A 25774-nucleotide genomic window follows, 5' to 3' on the forward strand; every position below is an offset into this window, starting at 1 on the left:
GTAACTTCTCACCCTGAATCTGAGTGTCTGTATTAGTTTTCTTTTAAAAAAGACCCACAACTAATTGGTTAGAGTGTAATTGCCTCACAGTGCTGCGCTAGTTTCCGCTGTTGAGTGAACTGAGTCAGCCCTGTGTATGCACATATCCCCTCCCTGGAGCCTCCCTTGCACCTCCACCCTCATCCCAGCCCTCTGGGTCCTCACAGAGCCCTGAGCTGAGCTTGCTGCGCCACACACAGCCGCTTCCTAGCAGCTGTATCAGTTTTCTCTTGCCGCTGTAACACATTCCCAGAAACTCTGTGGCTTTAAATAACACTGATGCTTATCTTACAGTAGTATCATCTTACAATAGATTACAAGTCCAACAGGTCTTACTGGGCCAACCTTAGGATGTTGACAAGCCTTGCTCCTTTTTGGAGACTCTCATGGTGAGTCCTTTTCCTCACCTTCTCCAGCTTCCAGAGGCCACCCACATCCCTCAACTCATGGCTCACTCCTTCCCTTCCACAGTCAGCAGTATGACATCTCTCTCACCATCCTTTTGGAGTCATGGCTCCCCTGACTCTGCTCCTCTGCCTCCCTCTTCCACTTCCACAAGAACCCTTGTAATTATGTTGTGTTTACCTGGATCATCCAGAATTTAAAGATTTTTAAGATCATCCCTGCTTAAAGATTAGCTAATTAGCACCCCTATTTCCATCTGCATCCTTAATTTTCCTTTGCCATAGAACCTAACTTGTTCATACACTCAGGAATTAGGATGTAGACAGCTTTGTGGGGGTTAGTCTGCCTCCCACAGTTACCGTATTCATTCAGTTTGGAGAGATCTTGGAGAAGTTTGATGAAGAACGCAGCATAGTCAGGATTCTTGTAGTTTAATCTGACCATGTAAGTTTGGGAGTTGTTAAGGAAGCAGGGACGCCCATTAGGGTCTAGAAGCAAGAGTGATAGGAATGAGGATAGGAGAGGCACTGGATCTGAGCAGTGTTGTGACGACAGAGGCTCATTAAAGAACGGACTTTGTCACGAGGGGGCTGTGCAGAGATTTTGAGTTTGGCTTACTTGAATTGCTTCGGGTAGTTCTACTGTCCAAGAAGGAGTGCAGGTATTGAAACAAATCAAAATGTTTGGGCAGTTCACTCGGTCAGTATCTACAGGGCAATTTCAAAAAGGTACTGTTTTCAAAAGCATCACAATTCTAAAGTATCTTGAGGAAATCTAACAAATATGTAAAAGGCTTTGCAAGGAAAATTATGGAACTTTATTGAAGGGCATAAAATAAGACAGAAATAGATGGAAAGCCCTGCCGTTTGTAGATACTGTGTAGATAATGCTTTTCTGCAAATCAATCTGTGAAGTTAACACAATTTATGTTTTACAACTTTTTATTGTGGAAAAAAGCAGAACACAGAAATGGAACAAAATACAGAAATTTGAAAGAATACTAAAAGGAACACCATATACATAGTGCTTAAATTCAAAGTTGTTGATATGTGTCATACTTTGGTATACTTACCATCTGTGCTCTTTGTTTGTTTTTGCTGTGCCATTTGAAATTAAATTATAGACATCAAGTATTTTAATATGTATCTCCTTGTGTGTGTCCAAATAAGGACACGCTCTTACACAACCACACTACTGTTATTATACCTAAGAAAATTGTACAGTAGTTCTATAATATGATCTAATAACCAGTTTCCCAGTTATGCCACAAATGACTTTTACAGATTCCACCCCCCACCCCAAACTAGAGTCCAATACAAGGTACATTTCAAACTGTATACTTCCGACTGTCGTGTATCCCTGGTCTGTTAATTCACAACAGGTTGCCATTTTTATCCTCATGGCGGTGACCTTGTAAGAGTTCAGCCACTGTCTTCAGAACACTCCACGTTCTAGGTTTGTTTCTTTATGTAGTTTGACTGGTCCCTATCACTGGTATTTCCTGAAAATCGGGAGTTAGGTCTAAATGCCTGGTTAAATTCAGGTTAAGTACATTTCGTAAGAATACTTTATAGGAGATGCCATACACAACAGGAAGCATATGTTAGGTTGTACCACTGTTCGTGATAGCATAGGTGATCACTCGGTTGTTTAAGGCAGTAATCCTTCGATCCCTGGGTTGTAAAGATAAAACTTCCCCTTTGTAAATTGTAAGGTATAATTGGTGAGATGTTAACATGGCTTAAAATCCCAGTAGAGGTTTTGAAGGAACATGGCAAATTGATGCTAAATATCATATGCATGCATGCTAAGCTGCTTCAGTCGTGTCCGACTCTTTGCGACCCAGTGGATAGTAGCCCACCAGGCTCCTCTGTCCTTGGTTTTCTCCAGGCAAGAATAGTGGAGTGGGCGTCCATTCCCTCCTCCAAGGGGTCTTCCTGACCCAGGGATTGAACCTAAGTCTCTTATGTCTCCTGCATTGGCAGGCGGGTTCTTCACCACTTGCGCTACCTGGGAATAGCTGAAATAATTATATGAATAATGATAACTGTAATATATTTGTTGAGAGCTAACTATATGCCAGCTACTATTGTTAGTGCTTTATATGTGTTAATTCATTGATTTCTCACAACTATTGGAACTAGTGTTATTCTTCTTTTATAGATGAAGAAATTCAGGTACAGTGAGTGACTTGGTGTAAATTCATACAAGGCCACATGGCTAGTAAGAGAGAGGGTTAGGATTTGAACCGGAGCAGTCTGACTCAGTCACCCGTATGCTTAACCCCTATCTTGTACATGAGTGATAAAATATTAAGACTTTGTATAAAGCAATAATCATAAAGAAAAGATGTAAGAAGAAAAGCAACACCCAAGGATCAAATCTGCATCTCTTACATCTCCTGCATTGGCAGGTGGGCCCTTTACCACTAGTGCCACCTGGGAAGCCCGTATGTTACACACATATTTGCAAATGGTTGGTACCCAAAATACATAAAAATATTTGTGATACTACAAATTAGTAAGAAAATGATGAAACGTGCGTGAAGGATATGAACCAGCAGTTCCCAAAAGACCCCAAACCTGATACATATGAAAATATGCTCATCTTCCCTAGCATCAAGTAAATACAAATGAACTTACAGTGAGACAACAGGTAACGGCATCAGAGTGGCTAACCATTAAGACGTCCAGTAACACCGTGTTGGTACAGTAACTCAAGAAAGCAGAATGGCAATATTGCCCTGAGAGCTCAGTTGGTGAAGAATCCGCCAGCAATGCAGGAGACCTGGGTTGATTCCTGGGTTGGGAAGATCCCCTGGAGAAGGGAAAGTCTACCCACTCCAGTATTCTGGCCTAGAGAATTTCATGACTGTATAGTCCGTGGGGTCTCAAAAAGTCAGACATGACTGAGCGACTTTCACTTTCAAGGAAATGTTTGCGTGCCATGTAGTCCTGCATCTTCACTTCTCGATATCTCCCCTAGGGAAGCCTGGCACATGTTTACAAGGGTATATGCACAGAGATATTCTGTGGAATAGTGATTTGAAGGAGAAAAAGAGAAATAAGAAAAAGATAAAATGGTATATACGATGTCAACAGAATACTCCTCAGCATTCAGAATGAATGAATCACTGAGCATTATTCCACTGCATCTATATCTATCTATCTACCACATCTTTTTTATCTATTCAACTCTTGATGGACACTTAGGTTGCTTGCATAACTTGGCTATTATAAATAGTGCTGCAGTGAACATTGGGTGGCTGTATCTTTTTGAATTAGTGCTTTGTTTTCCTTGTATAAAAATGGAGTGAAATTTTCCCATTTGAAATAGCATGGAGGGACCTGAGTGGTATTATGCTTAGGAAATAAATAAGAGACAGACACATACTGTATGTATTCACTTGTATGTGGAAACTAAATATGACAAAAGATAAACAGACTCACAGATGTAGGGAACAAGCTAGTGGTCATCAGAGGGGAGAGGGGCTAGGATCAGGGCAAAATAGGGTGAATGGTACAGACTACTCGGTATAAAATAAGTTACAAGGATGTTATGTACAACATAGGAATATAGTCAATATTTTATAATAATTTTGAATGGAGTCTAATGTATAAGAATATCAGGTTACTGTGTTGAATTATGTTGAAACTAATAATAAGTCAACTGTGTGTGCATGCTAAGTCACTTCCGTCATGTCCAACTCTTTGCAACCCTCTGGGTTGTAGCCTGCCAGGCTCCTCTGTCCTTGGAATTCTCCAGGCAAGAATACTGGAGTGAGTTCCCATGCCCTCTTCCAGGGGATCTTCCCGACGAGACTGCACCTGCGTCTCCTGTGTCTCCTGCATTACAGGCAGATTCTTTTACCCCTGAGCCACTGCAGAAGACAAGTCAAATGTAGTTCAATAAAAAATAAATGAATTACATTTCACATTTATTAGCATGTAACTGCACCTACATGTGTGAACACCAATAAACCTAAAAGCAAAAAGCATAAAATCTAAAAACATAAAAAAGTAAGTAGCAAAATGTTCCATATAGTAATGTTAACATTTGCATAAAACTTACATAAACTTTTAAGACAACATCTTAGTGTGTACTGTTTTTTTGATATATATGAATACAGTAGAAGTACAGAAACAGGCACAGAAATAATATATATTAAGCTCAGGACTGTGGTTACTTTTGGGTGCAAAGGAAGGAGAGATGATGGAGATTGGAATAGGGTTTAGCTCTACTTGTAATGTTTTGTTTTTTGAAAAATAAAGAGCACTCTGAAGAAATTGTGGCTGTCAGGAAGCATTTAACAGGAGGCTTCCCGTGTGCTGTTATGGATCTGTCAGGAACCCTCTGGCCCTTATTAATTCCTGAATATTCAGGAATTAAGAGGAGAGGCACGCCTTTCCCGGGGCTGAGGAATCCAGGCATTTCCTTTGTTAGTTTCTCATTATGGTGATAAGTACCCTCTTCTCTCTTTAATAGGGATCGCCTTGTGTTTTGTAAGTCTGGAATTTTAATCTTTATCTTTGCTGAGAGAAACTACAGTATATATGCCCACGCCATGTTGATTAAAACACCTTTGCTCCATCAGAGGTTTGGTCCCCGTGTCTTTCTTTCTTTCTCTTCCTCTCTTTCTCTTTATCTCTCTATTTCTGGCTGATTCCCTAGGGCGCGAAAGCTGGCTGCATAACCCAGGGACTATTAGCCTCTTTCCTCCTTTCACTTTCTCATCGTCGACTCTGGACCACCCGGTTCCAGTCCATTAAAGGACCAACATATGGCAAAACTAAATCTGTTAAATCTTGGGGATGATTTTCTATTTTGTTTTACATGTTTGTAATATTTCATATTTTAAAGATTTAAGCATGTTTGGACTTGAATAGAGCCTATTTTTAGTGTTTAAATTTCCACTTACTAAGTTATAGGTAGATTTCACTGAGTAGTTGTTGCTTTTATAAAAACATGTTTTAAAACACTGTATACAGTTCATTAAAATTGGAGGAAAAGCATCTCCAGCTGACCTTATTTGCTAGAATGGAACACAGTGCTTCGTTGTGTTAAGTTGCCCCTTAGGATAGATCCCGTAATCTCATTTGTTCCCAGTTTTCTATAATTACATCTGACAACATAATTTAAAAAAAAAGACCTCTTTATGTTGAAGATAAAAGCATACTCTATTAACCATCTGGCTAAGGACCACAATTGACAAAAAGCTTTTCCTAATTAGTATGATTGTCAAAGTGTGTTAGCATCAGGCTTTGGAAAGAGTAATGGCTCTTTAAGGAAACTGGACCACTTTTGGAAACTTTTGTTCTGTGGTTTATAGGAAGAGCTTGCTGTTTCTGCCTCTTGTCTCAGGATGTGTTTTCCCAAGAAGAGAAAGATAATAAGGATACTCTAGGGAAGAATTTAGTGCCCACGAATGGTTGGGGACTCTGAATGACCCTCGCTTCTTATGATTTTTTAAAACCAAGTATTGATGATTAAGCCCTTGTCACTTGTATGTTGGCAGAAGTTGAAAACAGCCTATATATACATTTGGAAATGCACATTGAAATAAGCAACCTTTAGGTACACAGCCGCAGGTAGAAAGTTATTTATCCCATATCTAAAATTTATGAGGCTTTTTATTTTGGCATGTTGTCGCAAATGGTCCCTACCAGGTGTTTCGCTGCTAGCTTCAGACTAAAGCCATCTGCTGACAGTCTTCTTTGCTTTTGCTGAAATTAACTGGGTACTATTAGGTGTTTAAAGTTAAAGGTGAACCTTTGCTGATGGTTCACTGCTCTGTGCTCGTCATTTTTTCCCCCCTCCATTGGAAACGATGCTGTGTATAAACCATGATGTCCACTTCTTTACATGCATGATTTCTTCTAATCGTTGCAACAACTCAGTGAGGAGACTGAGCTTTGGAGGGCTTTAACAACTGCCTGTTAGTGGCAAAGTCAAAGCCATGGTCATCTGATACTGAAATCCATGGTCTCAGCAGTTAGCATGCTGCTCTGTCCTGTTGTCAGGGACATAGTTTGCTTTTCTCATTGTTGGTCATCTTTAGCATTTTATGTGGTCATTCGTTTTTTTTTAAGACTTGAGAAAAGATAAATTAAAAATATTGGGTTATAGGACTTCCCTGGTGATCCAGTGCAGGGGATAGGGTTTGATCCCTGGTCAGGGAACTAAGATCTTGCATACCACACGGCACAGCCAAAAACAATGGTGGTGGTGGGGAGGGGGTGGTGATGCCACTATGTTGGGAATAAGTATAATGTTTTACCATCACTTTTTGGTGGTCAGGATTAATAAAGGGCTAAAAGAATGGCTGAGCATTTAAAAATATTAACTGTTGAATGTCAATATATATTTTGAATTTTTAAGTTAAAATTGTCTTAGATTATATCATTAAACTCTTGGCAAAATTATCTGCAAACCTGTTGTTGCCTCTCCTTTCTCTTCTTCCTGTTCCCATAATATTCCCTGCATTGTTTTTTTGAATGAGTCAGTGAATAAAGGTCAGCAGGAAGTAGTCACCAGTAGTAACAGTCTTTCTTGCATTTACTGGTTGATCAGCTGTCTCCTCCGTCTCACCTGGTCAGACTTGTTCAGTGCTTGTTCCCCAGTCCTGACATGGTGCCTGGCCTATCGTTGGTGTTCTAGAAATGCATGTGGACTGGATGAAGGAATCTGAAATCTGAGCAACGTCTTGGAAAGGATAAATATTTAGCAGAAAGGATTTGCAGTCTTGCTCTTAAGACCATGTAGTCCTCTTCATTCTGCAGACTCTTCTCTCCCATGTTTCTTTGCTGTGCTGGAGACAGTTGCAGGTCTGTTCTCTGGCTCCGCTTCTAGAGGCGAGAACCGCACAGGTGTCGGTGTCCAGGGGACACACTGCACTGTCCTCCCGTGCAGGCGGGTGGAGTTCCTGTCTCAGCCATGCCCTTTTCAGGACACTCTTTAAAAAAAGTGAATATTAGGTATGTGTTATTTTTAATTACTGTCACTGATGGATGTAATTTGAAAATTAATGTTGCTGTAATTATATTGATATACTGAATAGTTATTCCCAGCTTCTTAGTCAGACAAATTAAGCCTGTCTTTATGAATTCATCTTCAAAGGCTCAAAGTGGTTAAGGAATCGGGAGTATGCAGAATTAAAGCCTTTCTTCTGTGGTTAATTTAGCATGAGTTAGCAAATGTAATTGATTTTAAAAATGTGGCATCAAGATTAGATTTCCCTTCAAGGAGAACTTTCGGTCTCTGTTCTTTCTTGCCAGAGGTTTCTGATTTATAACAAGGAGCTCACTGGGGTCACATTCAAAACAGGAATTAAAGTGATTTGTTTGGGTTTGCTGACAAGGAGTTAAATGCTTTAAATAGGGGACATTCTTTCTTGGGACTGCAGATGCCCTGATTTTGAAAAAGAGATACACGGGCTGTCTTGTTGCCTGCTGTATACTCTGTGCTTAACATCGCGCCTGTCCTGAGGGTGCTCAGTGACTTTTATTTTAAACAAGAGACTGAATGAATGAGTTAATGAAGGTCACTAGGACACAGAACAGAGAAGTGTATATGATCTTTTGATTTTCCAGTGTTGAAATGGCTCATCTCGTTCCCTTGCCCCCTCACACACTCAGCCGTGGCTGCTGTGCCCCGCCCCGCCCCTTCCAGCCCCGCCCCTTCCAGCCCCGCCCCTTCCAGCCCCGCCCCCACTCCCTCCGTGGCGTCTGTCCTCCGGTTTCTCTGCACCCAGACCTCCAGGTGCCCGGTGGCCAGGTCTGCCCTGTATTATTGACGGCTGTGTTACTCAGGGAAAGTACTGCTAGGGTCTGACTGGCAGATCACCCCAGTCTGCAGGGTGGACGGGAGTGAACCGGTCAGGCCAGGGGAGATGGAGAAGACAGACCTTAAACTAACGCACGCAAGGAAGGCAGTTGCTGTATGGAGGGCTGCAGGGGGCGCTGTGGGAACAAGCCAGGGGAAAGGGGGAGGCGACAGTTGGTAGATACTTTTTCCAAATATGGCATACCTGGAGCCACACTTCCTGACTTTCCCTGTCTGATGTCAGGCACCATGGATTGTCATAGCTCACCATTTGAAGCTCCCTTCCCTTCTCTCTCTGGTCTGTATAAAGCCTGAGGTCTTTTCATACCGTTCACGGGCTTCACAAGGCAAGGATACTGAAGTGGTTTGCCATTGCCTTCTCCAGTGGACCATGTTTTGTCAGAACTCTCCACCATGACCTGTCCATCTTGGGTGGCCCTACACACATGGCTCATAATTTCATTGAGTTAGACCATGCTGTGGTCCATGTGATCAGTTTGATTGGTTTTCTGTGATAGTGCTTTTCATTCTGTCTACTCTCTTATGATTATACAGTGGGAATGACAGATAGACAAGGGACTAGATCTGATAGAGTGCCTGAAGAACTATGGACAGAGGTTTGTGACATTGTACAGGAGGCAGTGATCAAGACCATCGCCAAGAAAAAGAAAAGCAAAAAGGCAAAATGGCTGTCTGAGGAGGCCTTACAAACAGCTGAGAAAAGAAGAGAAGTGAAAGGCAAAGGAGAAAAGGAAAGATATTCCCATTTGAATGCAGAATTCCAAAGAACAGCAAGGAGAGATAAGAAAGCCTTCCTCAGTGATCAATGCAAAGAAATAGAGGAAAACAACAGAATGGGAAAGACTAGAGATCTCTTCAAGAAAATTAGAGATGCCAAGGGAACATTTCATGCAAAGATGGGCACAATAAAGGACAGAAATGGTATGGACCTAACAGAAGCAGAAGATATTAAGAAGAGGTGGCAAGAATACACAGAAGAACTGTACAAAAGTGTCACGACCCAGGTGATCACAATGGTGTGATCACTCACCTAGAGACAGACATCCTGGAATGTGAAGTCAAGTGGGCCTTAGGAAGCATCACTACGAACAAAGCCAGTGGAGGTGGTGGAATTCCAGTAGAGCTATTTCAAATCCTAACAGATAATGCTGTGAAAGTGCTGCACTCAATATGCCAGCAAATTTGGAAAACTCAGCAGTGGCCACAGGACTGGAAAAGGTCGGTTTTCATTCCAATCCCAAAGAAAGACAATGTCAAAGAATGCTCAAACTACTGCACAGTTGCACTCATTTCACGTGCTAGTAAAGTAATGCTCAAAATTCTCCAAGCCAGGCTTCAACAGTATGTGAACCGTGAACTTCCAGATGTTCAAGCTGGTTTTAGAAAAGGCAGAGGAACCAGAGATCACATTGCCAACATCCGTTGGATCGTTGAAAAAGCAAGGGAGTTCCAGAAAGTCATCTACTTCTGCTTTATTGACTATGCTAAAGCCTTCGACTGTGGGGATCACAACAAACTGTGGAAAATTCTGAAAGAGATGGGAATACCAGACCACTTTACCTGCCTCCTGAGAAATCTGTTTGCAGGTCAAGAAGCAACAGTCAGAACCAAACATGGAGCAACAGACTGGTTCCAAATTGGGAAAAGAGTACATCAAGGCTGTGTATATTGTATAAGTTAAATAAGTATTGCTTATTTAACTTATATGCAGAGTACATCATGAGAAACGCTGGACTGGATGAAGCACAAGTGGGAATCAAGATTGCTGGGAGAAATATCAGTAACCTCATATATGCAGATGACACCACCCTTACGGCAGAAAGTGAAGAAGAACTAAAGAGCCTCTTGATGAGGGTGAAAGAGGAGAGTGAAAAAGTTGACTTAAAACTCAGCATTTAAAAAACTAAGATCATGGCATCTGGTCCCATCACTTCATGGCAAATAGATAGGGAAAAAGTGGAAACAGTGAAAGGTTTTCTTTTCTTGGGTTCCAAAATCACTGCAGATGGTGACTGCAGCCATGAAATTAAAAGATGCTTACTCCTTGGAAAAAAAGTTATGACCTAGACAGCATATTAAAAAGCCGAGACAGTACTTTTCTGACAAAGATCCATCTAGTCAAAGCTATGGTGTTTCCAGCAGTCATGTATGGATGTGAGAGTTGAACTATAAAGAAAGCTGAGCACTGAAGAATTGATGCTTTTGAACTGTGGTGTTGGAGAAGAGTCTTGAGAGTCCATTGGACTGCAAGGAGATCCAACCAGTCTATCCTAAAGGAAATCAGTCCTGAATATTCATTGGAAGGACTGATGCTAAAGTTGAAACTCCAATACTTTGGCCACCTGATGTGAAGAATGGACTCATTTGAAAAGACTCTGATGCTGGGAAAGATTGATGGCAGGAGGAGAAGGGGATGACAGAGGATGAGATGGTTGGATGACATCATCACCTCAATAGACTTGAGTTTGAGTAAACTCTGGGAGTTGGTGATGGACAGGGAAGCTTTGTGTGCTGCAGTCCAGGGGATTGCAAACATTTGGACACGACTGAGTGACTGAACTGTACTGAACTGAACTGAGGTCTCATCTCCATGCGATGGCTCCAGAGCTCTGTCTACTGGGCTCTCCACTGGTTTGTCCCTTCAGTTCTGTGTCTGACCTGCAGAATACTGCAGGGTCTGATTCAGGCATGCCTCGCCAGGCTCCTTCCACCTGTAAATCTTCACTCCAGTAATACTGCAGTTCTCTTCATTCCCGGAAGGTGCCTTCTTTTTTTGCTCCTTCATGCTTTTTACATCCTCTGCTCCAAATATTCTTGCTTCTAACAATATAAGAACTTTTAAAAATAATAAAGCTCAATAAGAACTTTTTTTGGCTCTTACTCATTCTTCAGCAGCTCTTGGGTATCACTTCTTCTGAGAACATTTCGTGCTCCTAACACTCCAAGTCTGGGTTTATCCACAGTGACATATTTTCTCTGATGTAGTCTGAGCATTTATTACACTCCTATAATTGCCTGTTATCTCTTATTAGTCTGTGAGATTGGTGAATGCTTTGCTATGTCTTCTCTGGGCCTAACTCAGAAGGGGCTGTTTTCTTGAATGCTTCTGTCCCGTTTGAGCTCCTTATAACCTTAGGTTTACCCTAGAGCAGCACCTTTCACAGGTCACTCCCTTGCTTCTGTTCTGGGCACTTCCTGTCCATCCTTTGCACACCTGCCAGGTCGGCATCCCTATGGTGCTGGCTAGCATCACTTCCATGTACCGTGAAATCCATTGTTTTCCTTGGGTCCGTTTTCCACAAGGTAAAGCTAGCAGGCACTCAGCATAAGTGAGTGTCTGCTAGTTTTTTCTGCGTTTTGTACGTTTCTGTCTTGGTTTAAGGCATCAGCATTTTCTTAATGACCAAGCTGGAAAACGTGACAGTTTGGAGTTCTCATTGATCGGCAGTGACTGAAGCCGAGCGCTGTCAGTGTTACCCAGGAACAGAGCAGGGGGAGGAGGTAAACCTCCTGCCTTTGGGTTAAGACTGGGTTGGTGGATATTTCAGTTAGAGCACCCCCCTCCGCCTGACATGTGCGCCTGCCGTTTCTTAATCGTTTTTCCCCACTGCCGATGCTTCAGTTTAGACCTCTCCAGCTCGGTTTGAAATACCATCATCACATCTATCTGACCGGTGACCCCAGGGGTTTCTTCTAGACTTTGTGGAGATGAGATGAGCGTGACTTCTAGAGTGGCAACAGCATGTGTCAGCCACGACCTGGACCACGCCTGCCGGAATCTTTCTCATACAGCTGCTCTTGGTTCTCCTGTGACGCCTTCTGCCCCGGCCGCCTGAGTCTCAGGCGCTCCCGGTGGACAGGGGTGTGGGCCGTGTCTGGGTGCGTACTCAGCGGCGTGGGACAGAACACGTTGTTGCTGAGTTCGCTCCTCTCCTGCACACACTGGGGGCCGTAACCGTGTTTCCTTCATCTTGCGTCTGTCTCCCTCCCCGCACCCCAGCCCAGCGTTGGCCGGCACCGGAGAGATCAGCAGCCCGTGGTACGGTGGTATCCATGGAGGTATCAGCCGAGGACCCGGTGCTCCCGTTCCTCCTCCCGCCTCCTTCCAGCATCCTTCCGGGTTCCCTCCAGGCTGACAGCCTCTCAGGCGGGAACCGCTCGCTACCTGAAGTGCAGTCCGGGCCAGCGGCAGTGGCGTCGAGTGGGAGCCACAGCTGCAGGTGAAGAACCCAGGGGAAGTACTGATTGCATTCTCGTTTCCGAACCCAGGTGCTTGCGACGGGGCTCAGCGGCCTGTACTCTTCGCTCCCTACCAAGCTGGAGGAGAAGGGCGAGGAGTGGCACTGCCTGCTGAGGGACGACTGGCTCCTGCTCCCGCCGCTGGTCCAGTTCATGAACTCGCTGGAGTTCTGCAACGCCGTCATTCAGGTGAGAGCGGCCAGGGTCCACCACGGTCTTTCAGGACACAGACGATGTGCTGAGTCAGCTCATCACATCGGCGTTCCTTCTCTTATTGCAGTCAGCGTTTGTGGAACACTGATGCTTTACTTTAAACCTGTTGAATGTCCTGGAATGAGTAAAAATGTTGGTTTATAGGTTTGGGGGAAGTTTTAATTGAGAAAAAAAGAGTATATTTTCTTTATCTTCCTTATAAAAAGTGTTAATTCTGTTTTGATTATCCATTTAACCATCAAAAATAAGTTCAATGCTGGACTCATTAAATAGGTATTTTTAGGCTTCTAAGTACTCCAGATTATACCATTTTTACTTCAAGGTCTTCTTGGGAGTCTACAAAGCAAAACACTTTATTTTGCTTAATTGTGCATACTACATAAAGGATATTGTTATCTCAATTGAATTTAGAAGACGTTAAGCATCTTCTTAACAACACAAATTAAATTTGCTTTGAAATTGGCCTGCTTCGGGGGAAGAACAGCCACTGAACTCAAGTATATTTGGCTTTTTGATTAGATTTTTACCTTCAAATTTCTTGTTACTGTTTTCAATAAAAAATCAGATCATATATATACTTAAGGGTGTAGTAGGTTTTCATTGAAAAATGTTTTATTTCTATATAGGACAAATATTACCTTAATACTAGATTTATTAAGAAATAAAATTTCTTTATGGTGATTGTAAGGGGAAGAATGTTAGTTATAATCTGTTTATCTATCAAATGAAAAAATAGCTTCTGGAAGAAAATGCAAGTAAATTACTTCAGTTCCCGTCTCATTTTTATTGCTAAGTCAAAGGAGATTTTATTTATGTATAAGATAAATGGATTACATCTTAAGTTGTTTTTTCCTTTAGTATTACAGTCTATCAACATTTTCTTGTGGAAGTTTGTAGAAATAAAAAAGATGTAACTATTAGTTTCTCCCCAAATGTACACAGAGGGGGAGATTATCAGTAATTTAAAGATATAGCCGCACTTCCCTAGAAATTGCTTTTTACTTTATTGTTTGACTCTGTTTTTATTTTTTTTAAAGAAAGAGAAAGCTAACAAGCATGGTTGAGAACAGAGATATGATATAGTTTATATCATATTCTGAGACTGAAGCCATATGCTTTTAAGATTTTTTGTTTGGGGGTACTACTGCAAAGATTACAGTTGACCTTTGCATCTGCAGGTTTCACAGCTGTGGATTCTACCAACAGATCTGAAAGTATTTCCAGAAGAATCCAGAAAGTTCCAAAGGGCAAAACTTGAATTTACTCTATGCCAGCAACTATTTACATAGCATTTATATTGTGGTTACAACTATTTGTATTTTATTAGCCATTATAAAGTAATTTAGAGATGATTTATAGTATATGGGAAGATGTATGTAGATTATATGAAAATACTATGCCATTTTTATTTATAAGAGACTTAAGCATCCACAGATTTGGGTATTGTGGCAGTGGGGGCTGGTCATCCCAGAACCAATTCCCCATAGATACTGGGGATGATTGTATTTATAAAAGACGTCGGTAAGGCTTATCCATACTAAATATATTTTGAAAGTTAAATATAGGAAATGTTGTACCTCTGATAATGTTTTCTGCTTTTTAGCATTACTGTTTTTTATGAAAAGATTTTCTAAATGCCTTCCTCCCCAATATAAATGATTTTATCAGAGAATGCATTTCAAAATGAGAAATTTTTTATGCTGACAAAATAAATGGTTTTAACTGTCCATTTTGACACTTATTTTTTTAAAATTAGTCACAAGTTGAGATAAGACATAGATGAAGTTATGGAGCAAAAATTATCCATTCCAGGTTGTTGACTTTCATTTATTAGCCCATGTACATATTCAGTCTATTTATTATATGTTTTTTATTTTTTTTTCAAACAGAAATTTTAAATTACTGGTGTTAAAATTTGGAAGTCCAGGCTATTTTTTTATACTGGAATAAACCATCTGGAAAAATTACATGGTGGTTTGAAGTGTGAATTATTCTTTAGCCATGAAATAAATGGCTAACATTTGGATATCCTTTTTGAATTCAGGTTTGATTTTAAGAAGATCTAAAGATTGTCTTTTTCATGCCTGTTTGTTTCTCTCTTAGGTGGCCCACCCCTTGATTCGTAATCAGCTTGTCAATTATATTTACAACGGGTTCTTGGTACCGGTCTTGGCTCCAGCTCTGCATAAGGTCAGTGACAGGCTGATGTCATCTTTTGTCTGTTTCTTGTACAACTGATAGAAACCGAGGAAGGGAGACACAGTATAATTGACTTGGTGGTGACTGAGCTTTATTTTCCTTCTCATTTCATCCATGTTCCTTACCAGTGTCAATTACAGATCTTAATGATGGTGACAGCTTAAGTCTGACAGGATCCATTTGACGTGTGAATGAATATCAAGTAAGCTAGTCTAAATGAACATTGGCACCTGGACTGACTCTTGTGTCTACTTGAGTTCATAGGTAGCAGCCACTTGGAACTCTCTGTTAAGGTCTCCTCTGAGCTAACATGGCTCATAGTTTCATTGAGCTGGACAAGGCTGTGCTCCATGTGATCAGTTTGGTTAATTTTCTGTGATTGTGGTTTTCATTCTGTCTGCCCTCTGATGGATAAGGATTAGAGGCTTATGGAAGCTTCCTGTTGGGAGAGACTGACAGAGGGGGAAACTGGGTCTTGTTCTGACGGGCGGGGCCATGTTCAGTTCAGTCGCTCAGTCGTGTCCGACTCTTTGCGACCCCATGGATGGCAGCACTCCAGGCCTCCCTGTCCATCACCAACTCCCGGAGCTTACCCAAACTCATGTCCATTGAGTTGGTGATGCCATCCAACCATCTCATCCTCTGTCATCCCCTTCTTCTCCTGCCGTCAATCTTTCCCAGCATCAGGGTCTTTTCAAATGAGTCAGCTCTTTGCATCAGGTGGCCCAAGTATTGGAGTTTCAGCTTCCACATCAGTCCCTCCAACGAACACTCAGGACTGATTTCCTTTAGGATGGACTGGTTGGATCTCCTTGTAGTCCAAGGGACCTCCAGTGTTTTCTCCAGCACCACAGTTCAAAAGTATCAATTCTTCAGCTCTTAGCTTTCTTTATAGTCGAACTCTCACATCCATACATGACTGTTGGAAAAACCATAGCTTTGACCGGACGGACCTTTGTTGGCAAAGTAATGTCTCTGCTTTTTAATATGCTGTCTAGGTTGGTCATAACTTTTCTTCCAAGGAGTAAGCGTCTTTTAATTTCATGGCTGCAGTCACTATCTGCAGTGATTTTGGAGCCCCCAAAATAAAGTCTCTCACTGTTTCCACTGTTTCTCCATCTATTTGCCATGAAGTGATGGGACCAGATGCCATGATCTTTGTTTAGTGAATGTTGAGCTTTAAGCCAACTTTTTCACTCTCTTCTTTCACTTTCATCAAGAGGCTCTTTAGCTCTTCTTCACTTTCTGCCATAAGGGTGGTGTCATCTGCATATCTGAGGTTATTGATATTTCTCCCGGCATTCTTGATTCCTGCTTGTGCTTCATCCAGCCTAGCATTTCTCGTGATGTACTCTGTATAGGTTAAAATAAGCAGGGTGACAATATACAGCCTTGACATACTCCTTTTCCTATTTGGAACCAGTCTGTTGTTCCATGTCCAGCTCTAACTGTTGCTTCCTGACCTGCATACAGGTTTCTCAAGAGACAGATCAGGTGGTCTGGTATTCCCATGTCTTTCAGAATTTTCCACAGTTTATTGTGATCCACACAGTCAAAGGCTTTGGCATAGTCAATAAAGCAGAAATAGATGTTTTTCTGGAACTCTCTTGCTTTTTCGATGATCCAGCGGATGTTGGCAGTTTGATCTCTGGTTCCTCTGCCTTTTCTAAAACCAGCTTGAACATCTAAAAGTTCATGGTTCACGTATTGTTGCAGCCTGGCTTGGAGAATTTTGAGCATTACTTTGCCAGCGTGTGAGATGAGTGCAATTGTGCAGTAGTTTGAACATTCTTTGGCATTGCCTTTCTTTGGGATTGGAATGAAAACTGACCTTTTCCAGTCCTGTGGCCACTGCTGAGTTTTCCAAATTTGCTGGCATATTGAGTGCAGCACTTTCACAGCATCATCTTTTAGGATTTGAAATAGCTCAACTGGAATTCCATCACCTCCACTGGCTTTGTTCGTAGTGATGCTTCTTAAGGCCCACTTGACTTGACATTCCAGGATGTCTGGCTCTAGGTGAGTGATCACACCATCGTGATTATCTGGATTGTGAAGATCTCTTTTGTATAGTTGTTCTGTGTATTCTTGCCACCTCTTTTTAATATCTTCTGCTTCTGTTAGGTCCCTACCATTTCTGTCCTTTTTTGTGCCCATCTTTGCATGAAACGTTCCCTTGGTATCTCTAGTTTTCTTGAAGAGATCTCTAGTCTTTCCCATTCTGTTATTTTCCTCTATTTCTTTGCATTGATCACTGAGGAAGACTTTCTTCTGTCTCCTTGCTGTTCTTTAGAACTCTGCATTCAGATGGGTATATCTTTCCTTCGCTCCTTTGCTTTTCGCTTCTCTTCTTTTCTCAGCTATTTGTAAGGCCTCCTCAGAGAGCCATTTTGCCTTTTTACATTTCTTTTTCTTGGGGATGGTCTTGATCACTGCCTCCTGTACAATGTCAAGAACCTCTGTCCATGGTTCTTCAGGCATTCTGTCTATCAGATGTAATCCCTTGAATCTATTTGTTAAACAAGATGGTGGAGGAGTAGGATGGGGGACCATCGCTTCTTATTGTATTTTGCTTATTTGTTAGTTGCTTATTTGTATTTGTTGGTTGTTTATTTGTATTTTCCAAAACAAACAGCACACTTAGTTTAACTAGGAGTTTTGTGTTACTTCTGTGTTCAGGAAGTATTGTATTATAAAAATAAACCTTGTATTTGTTTCTGTGTTATCTTTCTGTTAAATGCCTTGCTGTTCTCGTGGAGGTCTGGGTGTCCTGTATTGAAGGTCTATAAGCAAATGGGGAAATTTGCCTTTATGGGAGAGTAGAATGGTGCCCTGAAAATTCCTTGGCCGTAATTATCCACAGTATACTTGCCTGGTAATTCCAACGGACAGAGGAGCCTTGCGGCCTGCAGTCCATGACATCGCAAAGAGTCGGACACGACTTTGCAACTAAACAACAACAATTATTCACAGACTGTCTTGCACATTTAGACTTTCTTCCTCATTTGTTCTCATCTTTTTTCTCATTGGCTGGCTGATACTAAATAATTTCCCAAGTCATTATAATAATGCATTGTCAGTCCCCTGCGTGTGAAGCTTCGGTTTCATCTTTCAGAGATGGAACACGTGCCCCTGTGTGTTGCCCTGCACGGCTGTACTGTGCTGTAGGATATAAAATGTGTACTTTTTGTGTTTGTTTTTTATGTACTGTTTGTGCAAAATTACTGTGAGGCTGTTACAGTACAGCACTAGATAACTATTGTGTTTGTTGTGTATCGAGGCTGACTTTGTTGGATTTACAGACAAATTGCACTTAACGTGCTCTTGGAACAGAACTTGTTCATAGATAGGGGACTTCCTGTAGTTATGCTCGTAATTGTTATCTGTTCAGGATATTTTATGTTATTTTAATTAGCATACTTTAAAGTTACAAATGTTAATGATAGCTGTTTATCCACAATCGAGGTTGAGATCCACCTCAGAGAGCTGTTAGGAAGCTCTGACTGGTCTCTGAGTACCTCCGCTTCATAGCACTTGGCACAAGTGGAATTCAGTTATTCAAAGTGCAGGACCTTGGGTAATGTCTCCACAGTGCTCTGCCTGCTTCTTGAGGGTAGGATTCACCCCTGCTTTGTTTACTGAGGAATCCAGTGCTGAGCACAGAACCTTAGACCTGGGAGGTTGAGTTAACAGCACATGTATGGAATGATGTTTGTTGAAATGTTGAACACTCGGTACATTTCCAGACAGTGGTTCATAGAGGAAAATAACAGTACCTACATATATGAACTAATATTGTTCTCAATTATGCCCACAGTTAAACTATGGAGTACAAAAATCATCAAGTTATTAATACAAGCTTATTGTGGAAGAGACAATACTGAATATATAAAATACAAAGTGAAAATGACTCTATTAGGCTGAATTGCTGTCCCTAAAAAACTCCTTGACATTTATCCATCACAGACCATTTCTCCCAGGGCTCTTTAGTGACTAGGGAGAGTGTTTCCTTCTTAATTTATTTTTCTCCCTGCTCTCCATTTTTCATTGTTTGTGTTTTTATTGTGTAGAATGAGAAGCTTTAGGAAGAAGCAGGGCACGGGGGGAGGTGAAGGGCCTCTCTGCCGGCTCTCAGCTCCCTGTGTGGTGGCTGAGGCCTCTCAGGAGCGGCAGGACAGGGGCTCGGAGCCGGGCAGGGGAACCAGAGCTTGGTGATTCTGAGGGCTCCTGGTGGGAGCACACGCACCCTGTGTCCTTGCCTTTAACACAGCAGGGGACACCTGGAAGTCTCAGGTCTCCGAGACGGGCTCCAGTCTGTATTTTTCATATTCTGTGCCCCTCACTTTGAGTCTTCTTTAATATCCTAAATAAATTTCCCCTGTGGACTACCTCAGCTCCCAGCATGTCTAACATTTTAGTTTCCTGCCCTCAATGGTGGCAGTTTGCAGGGGTGAACTTACTCTCACTGTCTTATACATAGTGTAAATACATTTAGGCTTAAAAATCTTCCTGCCTCACAGTCAGTACTCACAATGTTTCCACAGCATTTCTTAACCAGAGATGAAGTCATTACAAAGGGTAGAGGGTAGTAAAAGGTGGGAGGGGGGATGGGAATCTTGACAAGTGAAGAGCATCTCCTCCTGTCTTCTCCCCACTCTGCACACGTGTAAAATGCCTTGCACATGCTGTCTCTGTGCTCTTTACCTTGTGCTGTGGAGTGGCCGTTGATTCTTCTGTGTTGGTGCAAAGGAGTATCTGCATAGTTTTCTGTAGAGAGTGTGTGTGTGTGTGTGTGTGTGTGTGTAGGCCCATAATCCCTTATTTACTCTCTGAACTTCAAGAAGTTCTGAAAGCTTCATATGGTGTTACAATAGATAGCTTACAGTGAATGGTGTTGGATTCATGATCTCCGAAGGAGTTTTGCTTGCTTTGGGACCAGAGACGCAGCTTCAGGCACTCAGAGCTTCGTGTGACAACAGTTTTATTGCAGTGCAAAAGGAATAGAGAAAGCTTCTGACACAGACGTCAGAAGGGGGCAGAGAGTTACTAACAACAGAAATGTCTTACCAGACCTACTGCCACAACATACATCTTAAGGTGACAGGATTAGTCAGAAGGTTCTTGTTAAGAAGGAGAACCCCGTCCTCAAGCAGGATGCATTGTTGTTCTATAATGGGCAAGATGAGTTATTTTGTTGTGTAATCAGTAGCTCTGGGCTTAAAGAAAGTTGCTCTTAAAGATTGTTGTTGTAACAACTCAGAGTTTAAGAAAAAAACATCTTATGTGACTAAGAGGAAGGAATGTAGGAAAAAAAACGTTTGTCCCTTTCTCCTTCTTGAGAGCCCCAAACTCCTTATTAACCTACCTAAGAATTAACTCTCGCAGTCTGACCTTTGCTGAACTCATTTGGTGGCAAACCCATACCTGAACTGTCTCAGGGTTATTTATATTTATACCACTTGTGTTATATACAAACATTAGTTTGTATGTTTCATGGAAGACATATTAACATATGATTATAGAGTTTTTCCCTGGACCTGCTGGTTTGTTATGTCAGATATGACAGATGTATGTATATATTACTTTTTGAAAAATTTTGAATTACAAAATACAGATGGTCTCCAGGGTTTTGGATAAGGGGTTCGAGCCTATTTTGGACATTTGAGGAAGGACCCATTTCTGGAGATGGGTGAAAATCATACTTTGTAAAAATCGTATTAAAGAAAATGACACCATGTTAATACGATTCATTTAGGAATTAGATTCAGCCACAGATACCGACATCACATTGTCTAAAGCTGGTTATTGATGACCTTTGATTAATGGGACTGCCCTTATTCAGCAAGAGCAAGTTCTGTTGTCTCTGTCTGTATGTTTAATATATCAAAGCTCAGTTTTCAAGCCTAAACGTTTATTGGGATGGTCATATTAGTCTGAGTCCTCAGAGAAGAGGATGCCGCAATGGGATTACATGTGCAAGGATTTTCTTAGGGGAAATGCTTGTGAAAGAGAAAGCAGGAAGAGAGATGGGGAGGGCTGGGGGAGTTGTCAGGCTGCAGATCTGACCCTGGATGCAGGGAGGAGGCAGAAGTTGGCTGGAGTGTCCGAGACTTCTGTGCGATATGAGAAAGGCCATCAGAGGAGGCCTGCACCTCCCAGGAACTGGTCTGCTTCAGCATCCCTCAGTAGAAGCAGCCAGTCTGGACACTGTAGCAGTGTCACTTCGGCCTATTGTATTGTTCACAGTAGTCGCCAAGTCCTCCCACTTTCAATGGGAGGTGATAAGAGTGTCGAAGAATTTGTGGCCATAGTCTGGTCATTTTCCTGGTTGCCGCCCTGGGACTGAAGGTTTAGGGGATCAGAGGGCTGAATGGAGAGGGCCACTTGATGAGAACCAGGAACCTGGGACATGGGTTACAACCAGTCTGTGATGGAGTCGAGAGGATAAATAGTCAAACTTCACTCTCCTTCCCCCCTCTTATTTCCTTCTCATCTCCTGGACTCCACTGGGTGAACCCAAGTGGAATCCAGGCGGCACGGGAATCCTGGAGAAAAACACGGTGCATACAGGGCAGGGTGAAAAGGATGAAGAGTAGGTACTGACGGGAACTTAGAAGTAGTCAGCACACATCTGTACTCGCTTCCGCATCGCTGCTCCCCACATGCAGCTGCTGGTCTTCTGCTTGCCACACAATTGTGCTTAGTCACTCAGTCCTGTCTGACTCTTTGTGACTCCTGGGACTGTAGCCCACCAGGCTGCTCTGTCCATGAAATTTTCCAGGCCGGACTATTAGAGTGGGTTGCTATTTCCTCCTCTAGGGGATCTTCCTGACCCAGGATTGAACCGAACCCACCTCTCCTGTGTCTCCTGCATTGCAGACAGATTCTTTACCTCCTAAGCCTTTGGGGAAGCCAAGTCATTAAATGCATTCTAAACATTTGTTTAAAATATTGGGAATTTTAAAGAATCACTTTATTTACAAACCCGAGGCTTCTGACTCCTAGACCAGAGTTGTCTGCTTGCCCTCTGACCTCCACCCTCCAGAGCCTCCTATTCTCCTTTGGTCTGTCTGACTTCTCTCCTTTTCTGCCCTACGTGGGGACCTGTCCAGGGCCTGGGCTCTGCTGATCAACCGGATCAACTACCAGCTGAATCTCTGCCCGACTGACTTGCTGTGCCCTCAGACTTAGAATATCAAAGCCACACTCATATGATGTGTTTCTCCCTGGCCACCTTAGGACAGCCTCTGTGTACCTCCTTGGTGGGAGTGACATCATTTATCATTCCCTCCTCTCCCCTCCCCCCTTCCCCCGCCCCATTACTGGTCTAGAAGCCTTGATTATTCCTGAATCTCTTCTCATGCTCCTCCCCCATCTAAGGCCAGCCTTGTCCCATAAGGTCCTTTGTTGTTCTTTTATTGGAGGGTAACTGCTTTACAGTACTGTGTTGGTTTCTGCATCAACATGAATCAGCCAAAGTCCCCTCCCTGCTGACGCTCCCTCCCACCTCCCTCCGGTCCTGGCCCTCTAGGTTGTCTAGCCCTGGGCTGAGCTCCCTGCCCACAGGCATGTTCCCACCTGCTGCCTGTTTCCAGTTGGTGCTGTGTGCGTTTCTGTTGCTCCCTCCCCGCCCCTCCTGCTCTTCCCCTGCTGTGCCCGCACTTCGGCTCTGTCTGTGTCTGCACTGCTGCCTGCAGGCCGGCCCATCGGTGCCATCTTTCTGCATCCCATATGCTTGTGTAACCCTGGTTGCTTTTGCGTCCTCTCCCGGCAGTGTCCCTGCTGGTCGCCCTCTGCCCACACCTTGCCTGGGTCTCATCGCAGACCCTTCTTTCTCCGGGTTGTCGCTTGCAGAACTGCTAGATTAAGTTTACTGAAACATATCTTTTTTTAGGAAAAAAAATTGTTTATTCATTTGGCTGTTTGTGTCATGCGGGCTCTTTCATTGCGGTGGCGCACAGCCTCTTGTTGCGGTGCTTGGGCTGAGTTGTTCTGCAGCATGTGGGATCCTCGTTCCCCCAGCGGGGATCGAACCCACATCTCCTGCATTGCATGGCAGATTCTTAGTCATTGGACCACCAGGGAAGTCCCTGAGGACACCTTTAAATGTCCACTTTCCTGGCAGCCTTGAGTGACTCGTCCCCTAGGTCTCACCAGTCTGCACACAGCTCCAGGTCCCCCTTCACACCCTCCGAGTTCGTGGTCAGGGTCTCTCCTGTTCGGTCTGTTCGCTCGCTCCCTCTTCTCCTGTGGAGTCTCACTCTCTCTGCAAGGGCAGCTTAGGCCCCAGCCCTTGCTCAGCTGTCCCTGACTTGGGGGCTCTGGGCCTGTCTTCTAGCATCTGTGGCTCCGTGTCTATCTGCTCGTTGGACACAGGGCCTGTGCTCCTGTCTCTCGTTCAGCATGTTCTTGGGATTTGATCCTGCTTGGGATTTGATCCCCACCTCTATCTAAAACCCCTAGGACAGCCTCTACCTGCAGTTCTCAAACAGTGTTTCGCAGAACCCTGGGCCTTGGTGGAGGGGGAGCCCATGGCAAATTGCCTACATTTATGGGGGAAACACACTGACGCCTGTCAGACACCATGTGGATCAACTAACTTGAAATAAGTCAGCTCCGGCTTTAAATATACATACCTTTCAATCCAAGCCTACTTTTGCCAAACCGAGTTTTTGTCAGGTGCTGTCATTAAAAGCAAGTATCATGTGAAAATCACTGTGGAATTTCTGAGGTTGACAGTGTTGAGTCTGATTCTGAGGTCTTGAGTGCCCAACAGGAGTTAAGCTGTTAGGATTTAACAACATATTAAGCTGTTTGGATATAAATACTTAGTAGATGGGATAGCTGGGTATTTCTTTTGGCTTTGGGGTGCTGTGAAAAAATAATGGATGTACTGAAGGTGCCAGAGACTAGGGAAATTTCAGAACCTCTGGTCTCTGTTGTGGGTTTTGGTGTCTCTACAGCAGGGTTTGGCAACTATGACCTGTGGGCCAGATCTGGGCTGTGGCCTGTTTTTATTTATCCTGAGAGTTAAGTATGGTTTTTACATTCTTCTACTGGTGGTTAATTAGCCAAAAACATGGTATATGCACATAATGGAATATTACTTAGCTTTAAAGAGGAAGGAAATTCTAGCACATTGTTACGCAGCGTGGATGAACCTAGAGGACATTATGCTAGGTGCAATAAGTCAGTCATAAAAAGGACAAATACTGTGTGATTCTAGAACAGTTACATTCATAGAGACAGCAGAATGGTGGTTGCTGGGGCAGGTGGAGGGGAGAATGGGGAATTGTTTATTGGATACACAGTTTCAGTTTTGTAAGATGGAGAGAGTTCTGGAGATAGCTGGTGATGTTGGTTGCATAGCAATATGAATATACTTAATACTGTTGAACTGTACACTTACTATGGCAGATTTTATGTGTACTTTACCACAATTTAAAATAAGAACTTTTATGCTTTTCACAGATTTTTTTTTTTTTTAAGGAGTATATGACAGAGACTGTATATGCCTATGAAACCTAAAATATTTACTTTCAGGCCCTTTGCAGAAAGTTTGCTAACCCCGACTCTAGGGGTTGGCATGGTGCCCTGTATATTGTAGGTGATAATAATAGTGGAAGAACATCCCCAGGGAGAGAGAGATTCCCACCCCCCATTTATTTCAGAATGTAGTGATCAGACTGAGGCGCCCCAGACGAGAGCAGAAGTGGAGCAGGCTGATTGGCTTTGTCACCAGCTTAGAGGAGTCTTTGTCCAGGTGTGTGGTTTGGGGGCCCAGGGCTGGCGAGCGGCCAGTGGACAGTTGGCAGTAGCAGCCAAAGGTGGCTTTAGCACCACCCGGCAGGGTTAGAGGAGGGGGAGGGCTGCACAAAAAGCCTGTGTCTCGTGAACTTGGATGTTCTCTTCTGAGGGTTATTTTGGCTCTTTTATTTGGAGACTGTGAGGGAATTAGGCAGGAGTTGGGCTCACTGTGATGGTTGGAGGCTGAGACCTTGAGAGGAGTGTGCCGAAGTAAAGGATGGATGGAAGGAAAAATAATGACACACCATCCTTTTCCACAGGCAGCTTGCAGGTGCTGGCTGCAATAACCGTGACCTCAAAGAGCGTCCGCACCTTTGGATTCTTACAGAGAACAGCAGCAATGTTTTGTTCAGCAAATTATTCCATGCAAGTGCACTTGGAAAAACAGAAGCAAAAAGCCCACCAGAAACATTGATTTTTCCTCCATCTCTTGTGTGCTGAAACCCTGTCTGAGCAATATACAGGCGTAGACGGACTTCAGCCATTTCCTTAAAGACATGTGTGCTGGTTTCTTGTAACCCACGGTGGAGCCCATTTGTTTGAGAATCTCATCTTCCAAACATGCACATACATATTCATGATCTGTATTCCGTGAGCTCAATAATTCATGGCTTATTGACTTCGGCTGATGGATGGGAGTTTTTTGGGGATTGGAGAAGATGGAGGTTTTGAGAGTCTGGGAGCCCCCGTACGTGAGTCACCTGCTTGCTCTTAGTGCGTCTGTGGGTGGGCTGGGCCACAGGGCTCTTACCAGCCAGGTACGCTTTTGACATTCGTGCCCAGTGAAACTAGTGACTGAAGACTTTAAGAGCAACATGCCATCTTCAAATTGTCATCATTACTAATTGTGAATGAGCTGTGATTGGGTGCCAAGTGGAGAGGAGGCTTATCCCGACCTCTTCTGCCGGCGTTTCCAGTCTCCAGTGAGGAGTAGCCAAGCAGACTGTCACTTAATGTCACTTATGTGTCTTCCTTCACGCATCTCTAGTCTTGGCGCCGGTGGAGGGGGCTGGGGTGGTGAGGGTGGAGA

General features: G+C 43.1%; 1 protein-coding gene across 2 annotated transcripts in view; it reads left to right on the forward strand.

The window, feature by feature from the left end:
• Positions 1-25774, forward strand: part of FHIP1A (FHF complex subunit HOOK interacting protein 1A) — a 292970-nt gene that overhangs the window by 203409 nt on the left and 63787 nt on the right. For both annotated transcript variants that reach the window (XM_061142495.1, XM_061142494.1), the window contains 2 exons: positions 12556-12714; positions 14842-14928. In XM_061142495.1, the coding sequence (XP_060998478.1) occupies positions 12556-12714; positions 14842-14928 (246 nt within the window). The remainder of the gene's footprint in view (positions 1-12555; positions 12715-14841; positions 14929-25774) is intronic.

The sequence above is a fragment of the Dama dama genome, chromosome 5, assembly GCF_033118175.1.
Source record: "Dama dama isolate Ldn47 chromosome 5, ASM3311817v1, whole genome shotgun sequence".
Classification (NCBI taxonomy): Eukaryota; Metazoa; Chordata; class Mammalia; order Artiodactyla; family Cervidae; genus Dama; species Dama dama.